The following is a 23,805-nucleotide window of genomic DNA, read 5'->3' as shown; positions in this document are numbered from 1 at the left end:
AATGACCTGGTTTTCACAGAATCTATTGTGGAAGATTGACAACAGGCTCCTGAATCAACCATTACACCCCTGGATACATCTATGCCAGACAGCAGAGTAGACACTTGGATAGTACATCTTCTGTAAGAGACGCTGTACAGCTGCGATAAACTAAAGGTGCAGCACGTGGCCTGGCCACAGTGTCTGTAGTATATACCAGACAAGAGGGGTAATGTCATATATCCACAGAGAAGGGAAACACATATACAAAGAAGAGTGAATGCATAATATATGCCATGAGAAGGGACAGTAAATCATGTGACCAGTGTCAGTACATCATGTGCCTAGGGAAAGGTGACAGTGTAGAAGAAATGGTGCTAGAGTAGAGAGGAAGGTGTATTATGCCTGACAAGAGTAAAAAGATACCACATGACCAGAGAAGAGTGACAATGTCATATGTTAAGACATTGGTGAGAGACATGCTCAGAGAAAAGGGAGTGTGTATGGCGTGCTCCGAAAGTGACAGTATGTTGTGTAAATGTGCAAGGGTGTCACATGCAAAGAGTAAAGGGAGAGAGTGACACATGTCCAAAAGAGAAACATCCTGATACCTGACAATACTGTTAAAAAAGTCTGGGGTCATGTAGAGACATTGGAGGAGGCTATTGAGATAGCATGTTGAGCCTTCATTCTGCAATCCCAGGTATCCTGTGCAAAAAGATAAGGAAATGTTACTGGCTAATTTCTCTAGCAAAATAATAAGTTCTACAGAAAAATCATTGCCAATCCCTTGAAAAACAACAGAATTGCATTCCAGATTTACATTTCATATCTACAAATGGATATCAAATTCCAGCTCAAGGATTGAAGTGTACAAAGTTAATCAAGGCCTTGGCTCAAATAGGCCAAACAAGGAAAATTATAAAACAGAAGCCTTTTTTTATATCAGAGAGACCAGCTTCACTTTTGATTTTCCATTAATCCACTTAAGACACACACATCTAGTGTTTACAGGACATTTAGGCAGATGGACACTGATTCTTTTACATGGAAAACTCTCTGCATAATTGTGCGAAATGTTCCGAAGCAGTAAAAAAGTCAATGGCCCTCATTACAAGTTATCGGGTCCGGAATCCGTTTTTTCCGTGAAGGCGGTGACACAGTTTCCGTGTCCGCAATCATGCGGAAGTAAGGCACGATTACGGTTAGTCGGTCGCGCGCACCACACCATGGCAGAACCAGTGTCACCGCCGTAACGCAAACACCCACAGAGACGGATGCACCAGGTACAATGTTTCCACCACGTCCGTACCGGAAACAGAAATACCGGTTCTGGAAACACTGTGGCCATGAAAACCGGAACGAGAGCGGCGGCCATTACTTAAACCACAATCCACTGCAATCCTCAGCAACCTCTGGGCCTACAGCTACTGTGACCTACTACAGACAACCACCAAGATGACATCTCGCATACCAGCCACACGGCAGCGCAAGCCCTGCTTCAGCGAGGCTGAATTGACAGTGCTTGTTGAGCACATCGTGGACAATGCGGCACTGCTGTTTAGTGCCAATCAAAGGGGCAGCACACAGCAGAGACGCAAGGAAACATGGGCAGCCGCTGATCAGGGCCTCTACCTGATGAATATGGAATATCTGGATACGCAGGAGCTGGAAAATTCAGAATGAGTGTTTTGTCTCTGTGAGCCTCTACCTTTAATAAGGTGGGTGACATCACAGGATTTACAATGGGGGCAGACCTTTGGCTTGACATGCCACTAACAACTGGATTGGTCAGGAGTTACTGTTACCGCCTTCCTGTCAACCGGTTGGACTTCAGCGACATGACATCAGTTTTATGGGGTGTGCTTACAAAGTCCATGCCCTCCCACAGTTATTTTTGCCAACAATCAGTTATGACATAAATTGCACATTTTTACAGTTGTGGCACTTTTGCAAATCACATAGACAAATGACATATTTCATACAGAGCATGGCTGTCCACTCCCCGGTTTGTACGGTGTCATGTAGGCCCTCCTAATAATCTTTCTCGATTTTCAGTGGGAAATATTTCACCTAAAATTATACGATTTTTTATAGGTGTACCTATTATCACAGAGCATGTTTGTATTAATTTTTAACATTCCACCATATATACTTTCCCCATCATTTACCTTTTCCTGTCGTTTGCGTTCCCTACAAACTAGGGACAACTACTATGTCTTGTTTTAATGACACAAAAATTACATTTTAATTGTTAAACTTTCGCATTCTTGCGTGGTCCGGTTGCAGAAATAAAAGTCTTAAAGTGTATTTAATAAAATAGTCTTTTGAGCCAGGTGGGATGGCTTTTGTCTTCCAAATATGGTCATTTCTTTCCAGGCCAAAGCCAAATGTCAATTCAGCCCACTGTTGCCATGGAGTTTGTCTTTGAAGCTCTCCAGTTGGAGTGGAGGGGAGGTGCTGCTAAAAGGTCATACCTATGTATCCAAGAAATCCATTGCGCCAAGCTGGAGCACTGCCACAGAGTCTGACGGGGCTACAAGGTCTTTCCGTTGGCCCATTCATAGTTTCCAGATGCTGGTTCCCTTGGGGGGAGGCAGGTCCTGTTCCCAGGAAGCAAATGTCCTTTGAAGCCAGGGTCTGGAAAAACGTGTCCTGCTGGTTTCACAGTAAATGGATTTATTTATTTATTTCTGAACCAGAAGCAGGTCTGTTGGAATAAAACATTTTATATGTGTTTTCAAACAAAACCCCCATCACATTCTATGCAAAGACGGGACCTTAATTCAACATTTCACTTTTAAAAAGATATGTATCTTGTTTGTAAAAAGCACCATTTGACATGTGGTCAATTTTCCTTGGCTGTCACTAGACAATGTGGCCTTCTCACATTCATTTTCTGAATCTTTCCAAAGCCCCAGTCATGTTTCTAATGCACATGCATCTGTCCAAATAAAGATCCGTTGAAACTAACATGAGCTACGAGAGATAGAGGGCTTTTTATAAAGAATTTAGCTATGATATTTTGTTGCAAGGTAAAGCGTTTTGTTTTGTACAGCTTGGAATGGAGTTCTTTGTTATTTCACAGATCTGGCCTGACACAACCAGTCATTCAATGAGAAATGCCCCCTTTTTGCTGGAGCACATCGTCAATATGGAGGGACCTAGCTGGGTCTCACTGGATCAGAACTGTGTACTGTCGAACAGATGAAAGAGCATCAGAGCGCAGTCATTTTAAAAGGCAAAATTATTTCTTTTTCAGTGAAGTCTTGGGCTGGCAGCATAGCAGCACTGCCTTCGAATTCTTTTCTTTTTGGTCCAAATGAACTTTTCTCTGGTGCCACTGAAGAAAATACTGGCAGCAATTCTCTGGGTATTTGGTGTTTCATCTCGCCCCATGTGTGGCTGGTCAGACAGCACAGCCATTATCTTGGTGACTGCAAAACTCTGTTTTTAAGGCAAGGCGATAGGGCTCAACAGCGCCAGTGTAGCCATTCTGCAGGTGACTGCTGACATGTGGTTTGGTAGGTGACTGCTGAGATGTGGTTTGGTGATGTAGGGTAGTTCTGATGGGCGGTAGATGTATCCCACAACACAAAGTAAGACTGACGCATCTAGAAGAGATGCAGAGATAAGAAAACAAAGATATTCCTATAAGCATCACGAAAGTATCAAAGATAGTAAAACACCTCGAGTTTGAGATGAAGAGGCTTATGCTTCAGAAACAATGAAGTTATTAAGATATTTTACACGTGTACAGATGCAAAGAAACGCAAGCAGATGAAGTATTCTTGAGGCTAGCTATGTAGTGAATAGGTTGCGGGACCCATTTCCCTGTTCGCTCCGTGGAACGAAGTGTCTTTGGCATGCGGAACAGCATGCTGTCGGAGAACTTTGGACGCGGCCGGTGGTTGGCTGGAGTGAAGCGTGCTCTGCGTAAAAAAAATTGACAAACGCTGACATGGTGTATCGGAGAACAGTGTGCCGGCGGAAGGGTCTGCAAAATATACCATATGCCATGTGTTGGCCGCAAGAAGGGAGGGAAAGAGTGGGGGAGTGATAATATGTAAATAGGGGGAAGAAGACTGAGGAGTGGCTGCAGTATTAGTGCGTATTGTGCCAATTCGTGGGTACCTAGACAGCTGACTACTTTGTGTGGTGATTGGAGGCAGCTGTCATAATGGCCAGATAGCTTCTGCCGCAACTTGTTTGCAGCGACCTCTTTCAGTGGTGAGTGGTGGCAGGTGAATTTCAGAAGGAAAGTGAATTGCACATGGCATAGGCTGGGTGGGATCACGGGTGCCTGTGCTATGCGGATGGATAGCAGTAGTTGGGCACACGGTGGCGTGCATGGATTCATCAAGTTGCAGTGGGTCTGTTGAAGGATTAGACTATTGGGTGCATGGCCGAAGCCCGTAGGGCATGCACTCAAGAGCCTAGGGCTTCAGCGCTCCCACCGCAGCAATGCATGTCAGACTCTGCATCCGGTAGAGGTGGGTGCTTGCATAGTGTGGTGTGTGCAGATTGGTTGGAGTAGGGCCAATGTTGCGAACAGTATGTAGGTAGGTTGGCAGTGACACAATACTTTGTGAATGGAAGTGGGTACGTCCACAGTATGTGAATGAAAGTGCACAGGGGTGCAGGAGACAGTGTTATTTCTACATTATGTTAACTGTTGCTATTTGTTCCTGCATAGCTCTATGGCGCTGCGCAGGTTGGGTAGGAGTGCTGGTGGCAGTGCTGTGTAAGTGGACAGTCGTAGTTGGTGACATTTATGGCGGCATTATGTTGCGATGGGTGTGTGAAAGGCCTAGACTATTGGGTGCATGGCTGAAGGCCGTAGGCTGTAGGCCATGCACTCAAGACCCTAGGGCTTGAGCACAACCATGGCAGTAATGCATTGTTGCCTGTGCATCCGTTAGAGGGTGGTGACTTGTACTGAATGGGTGTGGAGCATACTTGAGACGCAATAGAGCAGCAGAAGTGAGCTGCTATGCGTGCATGTTTGGTTTCGCAGGTCAGGTGACTGTTAGAACGTGGTAAAGTTGTTGATGTGTGGTTGAAGATGCTGCAGTGGAAAGTCACGCAGTGTGGCGACTGAGTTGAGTGTTTGCATATTGTCAGTATGCTAGAGGGTATGGTTGAAGGGCAGCCTATATGTGCTTGGATAGTGTGCTGTATGCAGGTTGCTTGTAGTATGGGCAATGTTGTGAGCATTTTGTGGTTAGGTTGGCAGTGACAATACTTTCTGAGTGGAAGTGGGTAAGACAATAGTATGTGAATGAAAGGGCATAGGGGTGCTGGAGACAGTGTAATGTGTGTACATTATGGTAACTGTTGGATTTAACGCTGTGCATATGCACTGCGGTGTGGAGGTTGGGTAGGGGTGCTGATGCCAGTGTTGCGTATGGGCATAGTGGTACTTGGTGAAATGCTGACATGAATGGTTGCATTACGGTGCGGTCAATGTGTGCAAGGAGCACACCCACTGCAGCAATGCAGGTTTGACAGTGCATTAGGCACAGGGGGGTGATGTTTGGAGAATGGGTGTGGAGCACATTGTAGACGTGCTCCAGCAGCACAAGCGAGTTGCAAAGCGTGTAGTGTGAATTCCATGGTTGTGGTGATAGTTGCAACATGCTACAGTATTTGTGTATGGCAGGAGATGGTGCAGTGAGAAGTTGTATAGTATGGACACAGCATATGTAATGAGAGTATGGAAGAGGGTATGGTTGAAGTGCAGCTTATATGTGCTTGGTTACTGTGCTGTGTGCAGATTTATTGAAGTAGGCTCAATGTTGTGAAGCTGTTGTGCATAGATTGCCAGTGACACAATACTTTGTGAATGGCAGTGGGTAGGGGTGGTGCAGGCTGTGGTATGTTTGTGGATTCTGCTAATTATGGCACTTTTTCGTGAATGGGTGTTTTATTGTGTGGGGGAGTTGAGTAGAAGTGGTGCTACATATGTTACGTTTGTGCAGAATTTTAGGTGCCCACATGGTCGCATGCATGGATCCATAGTGTTGTGCTGGGTGTGGAAAGGGCTGCACTGTTGTGTGCATGGCCAAAGGTGTGTTGGTTGCATCTCAGCATCTTTGTGGATGCTGCAATCGTGCATTCTTTAGCATCCGTTTCTGATGGAGGGGCTTTGGAATCAAACGGAATGTGTACTGAGAGTGTGTAACGGTAAATATGGAGTGGGTACAGAAATAAGTGTGCAATGCAGAGGTTTTGTATGCGAGTGCTGCATGCGTGTATGAAACTTTTACAGTACCCAATGGGGGAGGTGCTGCAAAAATGCCTGTGCAAAGGGAAGACGTATTGTGTGTGCGTTACTGGGCCATGGCCCTCACTGTAAATGGGAAAGCGCACGTGCCACATTCTGCCATTAAGAGCATGGTTGAAATGGAAATGGAATTGTGGGAAATGGGCAATTAGGTGTTTAGGATGTGGTTGACAGGAAGGGGGGGTACCAATTCATCCAAATACTGTCTTGTGAGGTTGGTCGAGATGGAGAGATGCACAGTGCTTATCGTCAGTGATACCTTTGTGCGCCATCTGCACAGGTGTGTGCAAAGAGGCGTTGCTGGTAATTTCAGGTTTGAAGGAGAGGACGCTTTCTGGAGCTGTCAGGGTGACTGCAGTTTCGGCAGGATGGTTCGCCTTTGCAGATATGTGGCCTCCGTCACAAAACTTTGTCGTTGTGCACTAAGGAAGTCTACATTTGGGTTACATGTCATGTGGACGTTTAATCTGTCACCTGAAGAGGTTGCTGAATGTAGTGATGCAGATTTTTCCTACGGCCAAGGTCGTTTTCTCATGCATAACACTAAGAGGAGTATGGGGCCATGGCGGTGTAATTTGTCCCCAGCCAGAGGTCGAAGGCGTGTTATATTATGCGTGAATTTATGCAGACTGCTGGCATGTTCTCCACCCACTATGAGATCATGAGGTGGCAAAATATGCAGTGGTTCTGTAGAAATGGCATTTATTTGAGCGCCATTGGCAATGCCATTTTCTTTTACACTGTGCAAGAAGCATTGACCAGAATGTGGTAAAAATGTGAGGAGAGGTAAACAAACGCATATAAAAGAGAAAAAACTAAAGTTGTTCGCACACACGTAAACAAATAAATTAAAAAAAATAAAAACCTTTACACATCTACGATGGAAGACCCAATCCCCTACCCAGCTTCATATTGCTTAACCTGCCACCCCACCCCTCACTACCACAAAAAGGTTGCTGATTAAACATACCACATCCTGGGTGGCCATGTGGATGGAGAAATCGTGCATACTTTTACTGAACTTTACACTTGTACTGTAAATGTGTAAAGGAGTGCCAGTGTTGGATGATGGCGGCTTCGATGCGATTGGTGGATGTGTGTGTGCCTATTTACGCGTAAGCCAATGAGGTAGTGCTGCAGAGAAGATAGTGGGACTGCTCCAGCTTCACAGCGGTGTGGCCCTCGCGGTGCTTTGGGAGGCGTACGTGCCATAATCTGCCCTTCGCACCATCTTGCCCAATGGACATTACACTGTGGGGATTATCCAATCAGGTACTGTGGGTGTGGTTAACAGGAAGGGGCGGTGAAAGTGTTGCACATTATACTCTGCGTACTGACGGTGGCTGACATGGCAAAATGCATTGTGTTGACTGTAGGTGATCCCTTTGTCATAGATCTGCACAACTATGCCCTTGAAAGACACTTTCATTGGAATTTTGGTTAGGAAGGAGTGGATGCATTGTCGAACGCTGTGCATGAGTGCAATTTTTCAGCTATGCATGCACTTTGCAAAGACCTGGCGACTTTTGCAGCAGTAGATGTTATCGTCATCCTCAACGGCGGCATGCATTTGGGTTAACTGGCTTGCTTAGATTTGTTCCGTAGACTGAGGAGATTGCTGGATGTCATGAAGATGCTTTTTCCCACCGCCAAGGTGCTTATCATGCATAATACCACGAAGAGTATGGGCCACTGCTCATGGATGGTCATCCAAGCCAGACGCAGGAAGGTGTATCATCAACAGAAGCACGTATACTTTTTTGTCCGCTCGTGGAATGTTCTTCTGGGACAATGACCTCATTAGTTGGGAAAATGCTGAGTTTGTCCAAGAAAATTGCATTTTGTTCTCACCCATTGGCAATGGAGTTTTCTTTGCCCATCTACAGGACGTGGTGAAGAGTTTACTGTACTAATGTGAGCACAAGAAAACACCAAAGCAAATAAACGAAAAAAGCATTAAAAAAAATAATGAATATATCAAAAAGGCTCTTTTAAGAGCGGCCCTTATCACAAACTCCCCATACCCTGGTTGCAAGTTATTCGCCCATGCCCGCGCGCAGCTGGAAAGGCACATCCAGGGATTTGTCGGTGGCGGCCATGGAAGTGGGACTGTGGGGATTTTCCAATCAGGTGCTTAGGGTGTGCAGCAATAGGAAGGAGGACTCCTCCTGTTTTACTGGGGCATGGCCCTCGCAGTTCTTGGAGAAAGGCACGGGCCACATTCTGCGCTTCTCACCATGCTGGCCAATGGAAATGGGACTATGGGGAATGTCCAATCAGTTGCTCAGGGTGTGCGTCACAGGAAAGGGTGGCATACATTTTTTCCATTACTTTGCGTACTGCGGCTGGCAAACATGGCAAGACGCACAGTTTTCGTCATGGGTTATGCCTTTGTGGAAGATCTGTGCATGTATGCCCTCCAAGAAGGCTTTTATGGCAATTTCGGTTTTGGAGGGAGTGGACGCTTTGTGGTGCAGTGCCGAAGCATGCTGTTTCGGCAGAGTGCTTGCAAAATGTCGACGCATGGCCTCTTTGCCAACTGTACATGTTGTGATCGTGCACTTGGAGCCTTCTTTCTGCGGTTCCATGACTTGTTCCCGTGTGTACCGTCAACTGAAGATTATGATGAAAGCAGTGCAGTGCATTTTTCCTACTGCCAAGGTGCTTTTCTCACGTATACCCCCGAAAATAGTGTGGAAGTATTCCAGTGATACCTGTCGACAGCCAGAGGTCGGACGGGGTCTCATCAACAGCATGTGCGACTTCTTGAGTGCTGCTGGGAGGTTCTCCTGCGAGAATGAGAACATTGGTTTGCGATATATACACCTTTTCAAGGCAAATGGCATGTCTTTGTCGACCAATGGCAATGAAATTTTGTTTCACACTCTACACACTGCACTGAAGACACTATTGTAAGAATGTGAGCTGACGTTGAAAACACAAATTTACCTATGAAAACCGCAAAAAAAGGTGTTTCTCTGGAAGCACCTTTAAAAAAAAAAAAAAGGAAAGGCTCTTTTAAGAGCCACCACAACTAATGACGTACTCTACCCGGGGTGAAAGTTATTCCCCCACTCCCGCGCGCGCACAGAACGAAAGGTCGGCGAATATCGCGATAGTTGCAGGGTGGCACGTGTTAGATATGCCCCTTTTGCAGATGACAGCCATAGAAATGGGCCTGTAGAGGCTGCGGGATTGGTAAATAAGGTATCTGGGTGTGGTGTATATGCACAGACTGTGCTACACAGTATATTTGTTGACAGAAATGCAGAGGGTTCAGTTATGGCTGTGTGTTTCACGAGGCACAGCATGCAGGTTTTAGGGGAGTTCGAAATACATTGACTGAAAGTGAATGGAAAACACTGTGCAGTGGCTGCTCATTTTCGATTCTATTGACACTTTGGCAACACGTAATCATGCAGATTTTATTGTTGTTCATTGTGCAGGAAAAATTGCACAGCATGTTACACAGGTTTCAGTGGCGGTTGCGCTGAAGGAGCCACTTGCCCAGGTCATGTGTTTGTTTCGGATCTCTTGCATAAGTTTCTATCGCATTATGCAGACACCGATGTGGCAGTGTCATTTTCTATTTGGTCCGTAAATGGAGACAGTGCAGTACATTGCAAAGAAGTGTATTTTTGCCTTTGTACGCCATGTGCCAATGGCATACTTCGCCCATGGGAATATGATGTTTCACAGCACAAACAGTTTTCCTCAGCTATAACATTCATTTTACTATGCCTGCCATCACAATTTCTGCACACCCCATCTACTTTGGCTTGGTGCCCTTCTTGAAAGTAGTGAAAGGTTTTTGCAGTAAGTGTTGAGCACTGACACTCTTGAAAACGCCCTGTAACACGTACAGAAACCTCTTTGTACAGCGACCCCCTTTCTAACCGATTGAACTACAGTGTTTTGCACAGTGCAACGCCTCCCACCATGCATGCTTTCATTGGCAATTCCATTGTTGATCTGTAAAAGGTGCATTCTTTATTTATCTTTTTCCTTTCCCAGTTGAATTCTATTTTTTATGGTCTTCTGACACACGCCACAGAAGAAACGGCAGGAAAGGGCCGGTACAGAAGGGGCAGCACCTGCATGGATACCACAGGGGACATGCCGGGAGGCAGGATTATTGGGTGGCCCTCACCTCATTATAATGCTCCCGGGAGGACCCTTTCCACGCACTTCCAAGTACCTTCCATCTGTACAGTATCACATTGAAGTACATGCACACTACAATGCCCTTTGCCGGGTAAGGGTCTGTAGCGCAGCATATGGTTTGCAAAGGTTGTTTTACAGCTCCGCTGCCCTACAGGACCCCCTTTCTAACCGATTGAACTACAGTGTTTTGCACAGTGCAACGCCTCCCACCATGCATGCTTTCATTGGCAATTCCATTGTTGATCTGTAAAAGGTGCATTCTTTATTTATCTTTTTCCTTTCCCAGTTGAATTCTATTTTTTATGGTCTTCTGACACACGCCACAGAAGAAACGGCAGGAAAGGGCCGGTACAGAAGGGGCAGCACCTGCATGGATACCACAGGGGACATGCCGGGAGGCAGGATTATTGGGTGGCCCTCACCTCATTATAATGCTCCCGGGAGGACCCTTTCCACGCACTTCCAAGTACCTTCCATCTGTACAGTATCACATTGAAGTACATGCACACTACAATGCCCTTTGCCGGGTAAGGGTCTGTAGCGCAGCATATGGTTTGCAAAGGTTGTTTTACAGCTCCGCTGCCCTACAGGAGTGCCCCTCTTGTTGCCCGAAGCGGATGTGGCAAATGCTGTACATGAAAGTTCCCTACGTAATTGTTGCCAGGACGGTAGACTGCCCACTGGTCTCTTGTGCTTTCATTTCAGTTGTCGTCACATGCAGTACAAATACTTCATGCTACACCATTAGTCTTAGGGGTAGCATTCATGGAGATGCATACATTGTGGAATACAAGAATGTTTACAACAACGCGAAACACAACTTCATTACATGGAGCAGGAAGCCATTTATTCTGTGCGACCCATGCAGCTGCAGTACTTTTCTAACCACCACTAAGATTGTTTGCGCTCTGCATATTCTGCTGTTTCCTTACTTGCCTTTACATGCACTACTATGTGCGTGACCAAGCTGCATCTGCTTTGCCATTTTGCACTCACTACAAAGTGTCCCACCTGCAGTTACATGTTTTCTTTAACTGTACGACCCGTAATGGCACCATGCATTTCACCATATCACCAACTACCCCAATCCACATACACTCCACTGCCTCCAGCACTCCTACACACGCATCTACCAAGCACATACTGAACCTCTGCATTACACCCATTCACGAAAATGGGTCCCTATCAACAGAATCCACAAACCTATCACAGCCTCCACCACCCCTACCCACACCCATTTGCAAAGTATTGTGTCACTACCAACCTAACCGCAACTTTTTCACCACATTGGCCCGACTTCAACAATTGAGCACACACCATAGTAACCAAGCACAATCAAGATGCACTTCTACCATATCCTCTTCCATACTAACAGTATGTAAACCCAGCACCCAGTTCCAACACAGCATTACTTTCACAGCACCATCGCCAAGTACACATCAAAAACGTTACCATGTTGTAACTGTGTGCACACCTGCAAAATCAAACATGCACGCATGGCAGCTCACTTTTCCGTCTCTAATGCATCTGAAATATTCTCTACACACACTATTTACAGGTCACCATCCTCTAACTGCTGCACAATCCAAAATACATTACTGCCCGGGTGTGTCGGAAACCCCTAGCCTCTTGAGTACATGGCCTTTGGCCTTCAACAGTCTAGGCCTTCAACACTCTCACTGCTACATAATGGCACCATCCATTGCACCATGTCACCAACTTCGACTGTCTAAGTACACAGCAATACCACCAGCACTCCTACCCATCCTGCGCACCACCATGTAACTATGCAGCAACAAATTGTACCAGTTACCATAATGTAGAAAGAAAACACTCTCCTGCACCCCTTTGCACTTTCATTCACATACCTTGGCCGTCCCCACTTCCATTCCCAAACTATTGTCTCACTGCCAAACTACCCACAATCAGTTCGCAACGGAGCACCTACTTCAACCAATGGGCACTCGCCGCACTATGCAAGCACCACCCTGTACCGGATGCACACCCACACCTGCGTTACTGTGGTGGGTATGCTAAAGAGGTATGCTCTTCAGTGCATGCCCTACTCTCTACGGCCTTCGCCCATGCACCCAATAGTCTAATCCTTCCACAGATCCAACGCAACTTCCTGCACCCATGCATGCCACCATGTGCCCAACTACTGCATTCCATCCGCATAGCAAAGCCACCCATGCTCCCATCCAACCTATGTCATGTGCACTTAATTCACCTTGTCATCAATGAGATTTGTGATGGCATCTTTGATGTCATGGGTGTCAGTCCTTGCAGTGCACAGTGGTAGCGTGAGTTATGGTTGCGTACCTTAACATAACTTGCACATTTCGTTTTTTTTCAGTTTTACCTGTAACCATAACAGAACATGTTGTGGTTAGGTTGGTAGTGACAGAATTTGTGAATGGCAGTGGGTAGGGGTGATGGAGGCTGCGGTATGTTTGTGGATGCTGCTAATTGCGACCTGTTTTCGTGAATGGGTGTTTTATGGTGTGAGGGAGTTTGGTTGAAGTGCCGCTACGTATGTTACGTGTGTGCACAATGTTGGCTGCCCACATTGTTGCATGCATGAATTCATAGTGTTGTGCTGGGTGTGGGCAAGTGTGGACTGTTGTGTGCATGGCGAAAGGTGTGCTGGGTGCGCCGCAGGATCATTGTGGATGCTGAAATAGGGCATCCAGTAAAAAACGTTTCTGGTGGAGGGGCTTTGGAACGAAAGGGAACGTGCTCTCAGAGTGTTTAACAGGAAATATGGAGTTGTGTACAGAAATGATAGTGTGCAATGCCAAGGTTTAGTATGTGATTGGTGCAGGTGTTTTTGAAATGTTATATTCGCCAATAGGCGGCACTAAGTTATTGTTGGAAATATTTGAGTGCAAAGGGAAGAATTATTGTGTCTGCTTTACTGGGGTGTGGCCCTAGCTGTCGCTAGAAAAGCGCACGTGCCACATCATGGCCTTCTGAGCATGGAGGCTTCGCAAATGGAACTGTGGGTATTCTCCAATGAGGATTCTAGGGTGTGGTACACCAGAAGGGGCAGCAACATATTCACCCAAAATTCCAGGCAGTGAGCAAAGGAAATGTCTGAGAAATTAACCTCAAACGGGTATCTGCGCACAACCTCTGACAGTACGGTTTAGGTAAATGTGGATCTTCAGGGTTTGCTACTGTAGTGGGGCGTGGAAGGGTAGTTTCTCGGTACGCCTCCCAGAAGCCGGCAAGAATTACCAGGGACACACGCATTCAAGTGGTTAATGGCACACAAGATCACGAATGAGACAACACAAGATACCTAAATAAAGCCAATAACTTTGCGTGTTGAACAGAAAGCTTATGACTCATTGAAATGCACGCATGTATGAAAGTCTTCTAGCAAAAGCATGGCTAATTCTTTCACACAAAACACACGGCAGACCACACTACGTGCTTTATATATCAGTAACATATATTTTTACGCCCCGAGGACGGCCCAGAGAGGGCTGAAACACGTGTTGGCGTGGCATATTTTCTGTTGATTAAATTCATGGAACTTTAAGAATAATCCTGCTGTCAGCCATTTACTTCCTAAGTGAAACTTGCGGGTTCATATACCCATCTTGACATAGCCTATTTACATAAACATTGGTTGGGAGCGCAGATAGTGAGGCACTCCTTACTCTAAGTCTTCCATGCAGTGAGGTTGGCAGACATGGATAGGTGGCGAGTGCTTAAAGACAGTGATACTTTTGTGCACGATCTGCACAGGTATGCCCGGAATTTCAGTTAGGAGTGCAGGCTTTTCGGGCACAGTTTATGAGTGGGGTTTCGGGTGCATGGATCTCCTTTGCAAATGTGTAGCCTCTGTTGGTACTGTAGATGTGGTGGTTGTGCATTTTGGAGGACTACATTTGGTGCACATGGCATGCGCTCACTTCCTTAAAGAAGATGACAGCTGTGATGCAGATGTTTCCTACTGCAAAGGTGATTTTCTCATCGAGGACACCAAGAGGACATTGGGAGAATGTCGGTGTAAATTGTCCACAACCAGAGGTCGGGAGATGTTGGACAAACAGAAGCATGTGCAACTTTATGTGCAGTGCTGGGATGTTCTGCACCGACTGTGAAAGCATTAGTAACCAGCCAGATTTCCAGTGGTTTCAAGGAAATGGCATTTTTTTTTACCTCCATTGGCAATGCTGTTGTGTTTGCCACTCTGCACGAATCGTTGCAGAGAATTCTGTAGAAATGTAAGATAAGCGTTCATCTTCAGTCGAGAAAAGTTTGAGGAGCAGAAGCAAACAGACAGTGAGCAAAAGAGAGAAAAACAAGGAAAGAAAACTGTATGAATGCACGTACATAACACAAATCTGACAAAAAGAAAAAAAAATATATATAAGTGTTTTTAGAGACAATCCTAAAGACACAATCCCCATCCGTGTTTCACATTCCTTCCCCCCAAAACACCCCCTGAATCCCCTCCAGTTTCTAGCACAGTAATGCCGCAGATTCCGCAGCACTTTGAGGATTAGACGTGGCACATCCAGCTCTTTTTAGGATGGCACCTATGGCATCGGCCATGTGGAAGCTAAGCCATTGGGCAGTGTGGTGGCTGGTTGTGGTGTGTACATAAACACCATGAGAGAAGGTTTGTTTGTACCGATAAATGTAGGAGGCTATGGTGAAAGTGTGCAAGGTAAGGGGCATGCATCCTGTTTGTATGCATGCAGTGCAACCACTTGCTTAACGTTGCTAATATACATTCCCTGCTGCTTTTGTGGGTTCACTTTTCTGACATTTGTAGTACATGCATTACAGTGGGAAGAACATATTCTGAAGTTGACAATGTACGTGGCAGGCAACATGTTGTTATGAATGTAGTGTGTGCATTATATGATATGATGTGCTATGGTATTTTGTGCCATTTGTATCGCTCCTACATACAAGTGTGTGAAGGCGCGCTGATAAAAGGGAGGCAGCACGGAGGGCACACAAAGACATTGGGGGGTCATTGCAGGGTTGGAGGTAGCCATGGCGCTATTAGCGCCATGGCTACCCCCTTACAACATACTGGGTCCGGGTTCCCTGAATGGGGAATTACCGGGCCATTCCAACCTTGGAGGACCCGGTGTTTCCCCATTCAGGGAACCCACCCCATTCGAGCCCCCATAGGGCTCAATGGGAATGGGAACCATGCTAACAACGGGCCCGTTAATAACGGGCCCGTTGTTAGCATGCGGGTCCTTTAGCGGCTCCCACTAAGGGCGCCTGGTAAAACCAGCCGCCCTTAGCGTGACCCGCTAAAGGACCTCGTAATGCAGCGGTAAGGGGTTAACGGCACCGGCACCTTTACCGGCGCCATTAACCCCTTACCGCCAACCTTTATAATGACCCCCATTGATTCCTCAAGGCCAGCTGACATTGAGAGAGCGCAAGTGAATGGGAAGGGGGAGGGCAAAGTGCAGTACATGGGAACAATAAAAAATATAAATACATGCAACTACGGCCGGTGCTGGCAAGTGCAAGGTTAAGTGTAGACATGAAGTGGTGGCTGTACTGTTAGGGTTACAGAAAACAGTCCCCCAGTACGGGGGTTGGTAGAAATCAAGTGCAGGGGTGGAACTGTAGGGAGGGAGGTGGCCTGGGGCACAGATTATAGGGTAGGTAGGAAAGCAGTGCACAATACCTTTTAGCCAGGAAGGGAGTAGGTGAGAGGAGGGGGGAAAGAAGAAGCACATGGTAAGGTTTTCAGGTGCTTTCAGACCCTACAATGCTTCTCCTTAGGGTCCAGGGAGACGGGGAGTGTGTTCCACAGGGAGACTGCTGCAGAAGAAACACATCTACCAGCATGTGGTTGCGTGTAGAAGCAAATGGCCCAGAGGGAGTACGAGGCAGATGAGGGAAGAACTGGAGCAAGCAGGTATTTAGGAAGTGACAGTGCAAGGTATTGAGGTCCCAGGGACCAGAAGGTCTTCTGCATAATGAACAGGGTTTTTAGTTTATTGTTTGCAGCCACTGTGAGGTATTGCAGGCATTTTAGTCCAGCAGAGATACGATCCCTGCCGTTCAGGCCAAGGACAAGTTGCACACTCCTCTTACGGATGTGTTGCTGAGGGCGCAGAGTGGAAGCTTGGCAGATTTAAAAAGAGCCTGTGGCAACAGTGCAGCATACAAAGCACCACAGCCTTGCAGACAATGACCTTTTGGAAAGTGACTGTAGTTTGCTAAAATACATTTAGCGGTGGCTTTAGTGCCTTCTTTTTAAGAGGTATGTAGTAGGTGGGTTAGTGGGGAACAATTTTCGAAGCATTGTCGGACGGAAAGAACAGAGTTCTTGTTTCGCTAATATAGTGTATGATATGGGTAAATGAAAACGTTGCAAGCATATACGAAGAAATTGCCACTTTATGGAAGGAGATGGGAGGAACATCAGTATGCTTTTTAAACACATAGTGGACGCTTAGGCAGATATCGTGCGCAGAGGCATTTATAACAGAGTTGTGAACATACTGCAAAATAATTTGTCATGCCTTTATTTTCTGGTGATGGGTGCTTATGTGGATGAATGTGCATGTATAACTCATGCAATGTTTCACTGATCTTTCCACTGGACGTGCTTTCCAATAACAGCACACATGCAGGCTGATTTTGTAACGGTACATATGAAGTCTTGTGGAGAACTGACATTGTAAAATGCTGAAGTCTTGGAGAGCATTGGTGGATGCGTGTGTGAGTACTTAGCAATACCTAATAAGAGCGTGGTGGGAAGAGGATAGTGGAAAGGAAAGAAAGACTGGTCATGATTTACTGGGGTGCGGCCCTTACGATACTTTGCGCGGTGTAAGTGCTACATTTTCCGCTTTTAAACATGCTGGCCAATGGAAATACAATTGTTGCAAATGTCCAATCCAGTGGTTAGAGTGTGCGTCGCAGGAAAGGGCAGACATATTTTGTTTCATTACTCTGTGTACTGAGTCTGGCAGAGATGGCCAGACGTACAGTTTTCCTAGTGGGTGATCGCTTTGTGCTAGATCTGCTCCAGTATGCCGTGGAAACAGGCCTAATGGCAATTTGAATTTGGACGAAGTGGAGACTTTGTGGTGCGGAGTCGCTATCCGTCGACCATTTGCTTGCTGAATGCTGACGAGTGGCCAGTTTAGGTACTGTACACCTTGTGGTAGTGCACTATGGAGCATTGTTTTTGGGTTCCATAGCTTGTGCAAGTGTGTACTTTCAACTCAAAAAGGTGATGAAAGATGTGCAGCTTGTTTTTGCCACTGCAAAGGTGCTTTTCACATGTATACCAGCAAGTCCAGTATATAACTATCCCAATTAATGTTGTCGGCAGCCAGAGGTGGGAAGGCGTCTTATCAACAGAAGCATGTGTAACTTTTTGCGTGCTGCTTGGATGTACTCCTGTGACAATGACAACACTGGTGATGAATATGTGCACCTTCTCAATGGAATAGGCATTTCATTGTCGCCCAGTGGCAATGACATATGGTTTTCCAATCTACAGGCTGCACTGAAGACGGTATTGTAAGAATGTGAGGCGCAGTGCAACAAATAAAAACACTTTTAAAAGCCCAAAAGAGTAATTATTACTGTGGAAGTTGTTTTAAAAAATAAAATAAAACAGCTTTTTTAAGAGCCACCACTACAAAGGACATCCCCTACCCTGGTTGACATTAATTCCCCTACTCCCGCGCGCCCACACCTGGAAAGGTCAGCGCAAATCGCGACAGTTGCAGGGTTGTACGTGTAACTTACACACCTTTTGCATATGGCCACCTTATATTTGGAATGTGGGGGACACAAGATTGCGCCATAAGCTTTCTGGGTGTGGAATGCCCGCACAGACTGTGGTATACGGTATATTTGTCGACCTAAATGCAGAGGGTGAGCTTATGGATGTGCCTTGTACGAGCGACAGCGTATGCTTTGTGGGTGAATTGCACATACATTGCTTGACAGTAAATGGAAAACAGAGTCCGGTGGGAGTTATGTGTGGAGTGTATCATGTGGGTTTGTACGTGTATGGAACAGCTACACTGAAGTGATTGCTTTGGTTTTTCTGTGTGAGACTTTGGTGACGCTCAATCACAATAATATTATTGTTGTTGACTGTGGAGGCACAAATTAACACCATGTAACACGGTTTTCAGTGCCGTTTGTGCTGAGGGAGGCAGTAGGCCAGGTTATGCTTCTGATTCCGATCTCCTGCATAATTGTGTATGCCATTATGCAGACACCCATGCACATTATTTTTTATTTGGTCTGGAAATAGAGAAAGCGCGGTACATTGTAAAGAAGTGTATTTGTGTCTTTTTACAACTCGTGCCATTGTCGTACTGTACAAATGGGAATCTATCGTTTTACAGCACAAACAGTTTTCCCCACAAATAGCGTTCCTGTTGATATTACTGCATTTACGAATTCTGCACGCTCTACAAACATTGCCTTGCTGCCCTTTTTGGAAGTATAGGAATAATGTTTGTGCATGTTGCTGCGCACTTGCGCTCTTAAAAATGCACTGCAACACATAGAACCATCCGTTTCAACAGCCACACATATCTACCTGTTTCCACTGCAGTTTTCCACAGTACCACGGTTCCTTCCATTTAGCATACAATTATGTGGCGGGTATACGATGCACGTCGCACTGCCTCCCTTCATTGGCACTTACATTGTGACACTCTGAAAGGAGCTTTAGATCATAATCAGCCACAGAAAATATTGCAAAAGGGACGTTATGGTGCAGCTGCGGTACTACAAACATAGCATCATTTCTAAATACACCATGCTAAAGCAACGTTCTGCTTACAGTGCCCTACTAAAAACCCATGAAATTCACTAACAAAAACAAAGGGACGTTATGGTTTAGTTGCACTAGCAAAAACCTATGAAATTGAATGGAAAAACGTTGTTACAGGGACGTTATGGTTACAGGTAAAACCGAACAACCCCTGAAATTCGCCAGTTATGGAAAGCTAAGCAACCATAACTCGCGCCACCAGTGTGCACTGCAAGGACTAACACCCATGACATCAAAGATGCCATCACAAATCTCATTCATGACATCACTGATGACATCACATGTGCATTTAGTTTTAATAGGAAGCCTCCAAAAAGGATTGTTATTGTAATGGGGACAGAAAACTATCAAAGATGATTGGAAGAACTATCATGAGAGAAGTAGGTCATGGAGGAATACATTGCTATACACACCATAGTATTACATACTTTTTCAGTGTATATGAAGGAACTCATGTGCAAACGTAGCCATTGTCTGCACCATGGCTCATGGGAGCGTAACCTTCAAAATATTTCCATGTTACATAGTGACAATATTACTGAATTCGTTTTAGAGTGTTGGGTACTGTGAAAAATGTAAGAAGTAGCTACCATTGCCTTTATAACTACATATTTATCCTACTGCACAGAAACCATAAAGACAGCATAATGCATACAAACATAAACATATGCAAGGGACTTAAAGTAAGCTAAAAAGCAGCAGTATTACCCAAAACTGTTCATAACATAACTAATTATCTTCATGCACAGAAACCAGTGCTGTGTTTTACGCTTCTCTTCCCCTATATGTATATGTATCATATAATGTGAGTGAACCGTTAAGAAAGGTTTGTAAGAACATATGAGGAGGTTGCTGTTCACAAATATAGAACCTTTTCAATTGTTTGCTTATGACTGTTAGTGAAAAAAAGCACCTGCCCTACTTGGGGTAGTGAACAAAACAGAGGGAGCCACACATGTGATGTCATGAGTGATGTCATGAATGAGATTTGTGGTGCCATCTTTGATGTCATGGGTGTTAACAATGTTTTTGTATATATATACAACTTATATATATATATATGAATGAGTGATATGTGAACTATGGACGATTCCACACTACACATTATAGCAGAACTGGACCAGGAAAGAGGCCGTTTTGAGTGCATTCCAGTTAAAAAGCAATTGAATTACAGGAGTGATTCAACGAAGGGCGAGGTTGGACCAGCCCCAAGAAGCCAGGCCGCTTTGGACTGTAATGATCAGACAGTAGTTCCGATTATGTGAAAGAACAAAACTCCTGTACAGAAGACGTGCACGAAAACAAGGAAGACGTCAGAGGTTCATTAAATAATAGTATTTTTAAATGTACCAGAGCTCCCATTTGTGGTCTTCAGTCACATGGAGGGGTGGTAATTGACAAGCATGATGAACCACACCTTTTCAGGGAGACAGAAAGTGCCTCGTATTCATCAGCGCAGGGAACATTTCCAGGGCTGAGTTCAAAGCCTTAATTGATGTACAGACCACTGAGGTGATGATGGATTATATGCTAATTGGTGGGGAGCTATAATTATGACCAGCCCACCAGCACCTGGAAGACCAGCCTGCGTGCTGTGTCGTAGGTGGAAAAGTACTGACAGATGTTAGAGTGCCATCCAATTACAGGAGGCCGCGTAGTTGAGGGCCCTATAGTTAGAGTAACCAATGGGACATCTTGTATTTAGTGACTTTCATAGTGACCTGTTTGAAGGGAGGGCTTAGTTGCCCCACCTGATGTTAGAGACCCTATCACTCTCTTAGACTACTCTGGAACGTATACCTAGATGTTCCCTTAGAACCAATCACTCTTTCCAATAGGTTTTTGTAGTTTGCCACGTAGGATGATGTTTGCAATTACAGAGGTTGACGTCAGTTTCTGCTATAAAAGTGATGTTTTTTATAAACTGCTTTGAGATCATGCTGTGAGACATCTGTTGATGTCCTTTGTACTCCCTGTTTTAGATAATTTACAATAAAACAGTCAACTTTGCCGACTCTGAGTTAGTTTGATTATAGATGTTTGAGTATCTTCTGCATCCCCATTCATCCCAAAGTATTGCTACCTCGTCTTAAAGGGCTGGGTCGACCATCCCAGTTCATGGTCCATGCTACTTGGACACAAGTTTATTTTCCGAAGTAGGCAATAAAATGAGTACCTTTTGACCTTTTGATAAGAATCTGAGTTTTTGACCTATTGATAAGGATCTGAGAGAAACCTTTTTATCGTAGGAGGTCTTTTGCTGTTCTTGTGCCTTAACCATTAATGCCTGTACCAATGACCTAACAGTCATCATGTGTTCTCTCAAACTATTTACAATCTGGGAGAGGGGAATTGGGGCTTCCTCTCTCTCCTCCCAGGTTTCTCTCAACATATCCAGGACATCCCGTGGTTCTTATGCATAAAATAGTTCAAACGGGTAGAACCTGTTGAGGCCTGAGGGGTTTTCCGGACTGCAACCAAGGCTCAGGGCATCTTTTGTTCCCAGTTTTTACCACCTTGTCCAGCTAACTTTCGAAGTATGGTCTTGAGAGTCTTATTAAATCTTTCTACTCGGACATCTGTGTGGGGATGATATACTGATATTCTGAGGGTGGCGATATGCAATAATTATTTTACTTCTCCCATAAGCTTGCTCATGAAAGTAGAACCCTGATGAGTCAATATCTTCTTCGGGGACCCCAATCAGGAGAAGGAAGGGACCAGGTGTTTCATGATTTGTTGTGATGTGTTGGCTCTTAGGGGGAAGACCTCAGGATACCGTGTGGCATAATCTACAATAACTAGAATGTATTTATTCCCTAGTTCAGATGTTTCCAAAAGTCCTACAATATCCATAACAATCCTGAAAAAATGGGACCTCAATTATTGGTAACAGTTTTAAGGGGACTGGCGGTACATGTGCACTAGTTTTCTGACAGACTATGCACGCTTGAATGAAGGTTTTAATGTCAGTGTAAATTCCGGGCCAATAGAAATGATTTGTTATATGTGCTCGAGTCTTGGACTGCCCCAGATGGCCTCCCATCAGATGTGAATGGGCTATCTCTACGACCACCCGATTATGACTCTTAGGGACCACCAATTGTTTTTTTACCAGACGTTCCAAAGTGGTATCTCCCCTATAAAGAAGCCCATGCTTTATAATGTAAAAGGTTCCCCCTTTCTCACGACCCTCAGGCTCCGCTACTACTTGTAAAAATGCTTCAGCCAACAACGGATCATTTCTTTGATTGAAGGCTAAGTAAGGAAGTGTCTTGGGCTCTTCCTCTGTGGGTTTTCTGGGTTCAGGTTTGGGAGGGTCCTTGCATGTCTCATCAGCATGCCCAAAGACCCGAGTCCCCCTCTCTGTGTTTTCCTCCACAGATTTTTCTTTACGCCTTGAGAACACTTCTTTTTCAAGGACCCCTTGAGCAATCTTTCCCCTTGATGAATTTGGAAAGGGTCCTTTCCGTGGTTTTGTTGTAACACCTTACCATCACCTCTAAAGTCTGGATCTATCACTCCTGCTAATATGAATTCCAAATCTCCATGCTAACGCTGACTAGGGTGCTAGTGTAATGTAGGTATTGGGGGTAGATCAATATCAAATCAGTAGGTATCAATCTTCTTTCACCTGGAGGAATTGTCTCATGCCTACTACTAAAGATATCAAACCCAATAGAGTCCTTTGTAGCTACTGAGGGGTCTGATGCTCTGGAATTTACCTTTTCAAATGTTAAGGTCCCCTAACTTGTATCGGTTGAGCTGCATTCTACTCCTGACACCATTTGGGAAGGCATCATGAAGCAAGTCACAGACAACAGACTATAGATTCAAACAAAAGATATTTATTAACTTAAATGTCAGGATAGTAAAAGGCCTAACTTACCCTATGCAAAGGCAGGATTTCACTACCTGAACAAAACGAAGGAAATTCTGAGTCAAAGAGTTCAATGGAAAAGCAGGCCTGTGTCCAAACACCTATGCTTGCCATCACAACTAAAGCTAAACAGCGTGGAGGCATGTCAATAACCAAAGAAATGGAGAACACAAAGTTCTGAACTGCTTCCAACTTTTAGCTTCCTTTTCAGCTCCCCTTCCCCATGTTCAAGAAAGTTCCACAAAAGTCGCAGAATTAGTTTGCTCACCCTCAGGGTAATATGGTTCCACACAATCCTCAGGCTTCCCTTCACCAACACTTCAGCTCCACCAGTTATACATATTTTGGTCTTTCAAACAAAAGGTTTAACACAATTTAAGGCCAGCTTGACCATGTTCCTGGATTGCCTGATCCATTCACTGGCAGTGCTCCTGTTACGCTCACCTGGTGTCCACGGGGGCGTTGATCCGGACCGGCCTGATGTTACTTCTTCCAGTGATACACGGAGCGCCGAGATGACGGAGTGGACCGGGCCACCCAGCTTGTTCTGTGTGGCTCGTATGAATACTCTTCTGTAATGCAGAAAGGGGGAATTAACCACCTGTGAGGTTTAAGCTTAACCCCACCTTCTCCCCATGAATTACTTTGAGACTCCTTTAGATTATCACCTGATAATCTGGAAAGATGAACGCT

General features: G+C 45.2%; 1 protein-coding gene across 3 annotated transcripts in view; it reads right to left on the bottom strand.

Annotated features, from left to right (window-relative positions):
- Nucleotides 1-23,805, bottom strand: part of LOC138491599 (ubl carboxyl-terminal hydrolase 18-like) — a 1,142,981-nt gene that overhangs the window by 763,892 nt on the left and 355,284 nt on the right. For all 3 annotated transcript variants that reach the window (XM_069618206.1, XM_069618205.1, XM_069618204.1), the window contains exon 2: nt 591-687. In XM_069618206.1, the coding sequence (XP_069474307.1) occupies nt 591-622 (32 nt within the window). In that variant the 5' untranslated portion in view covers nt 623-687. The remainder of the gene's footprint in view (nt 1-590; nt 688-23,805) is intronic.

The sequence above is a fragment of the Ambystoma mexicanum genome, chromosome 10 (assembly GCF_040938575.1).
Source record: "Ambystoma mexicanum isolate Mex_15411 chromosome 10, UKY_AmexF1_1, whole genome shotgun sequence".
Classification (NCBI taxonomy): domain Eukaryota; kingdom Metazoa; phylum Chordata; class Amphibia; order Caudata; family Ambystomatidae; genus Ambystoma; species Ambystoma mexicanum.
This window is presented reverse-complemented; position numbering and strand designations above follow the sequence as displayed.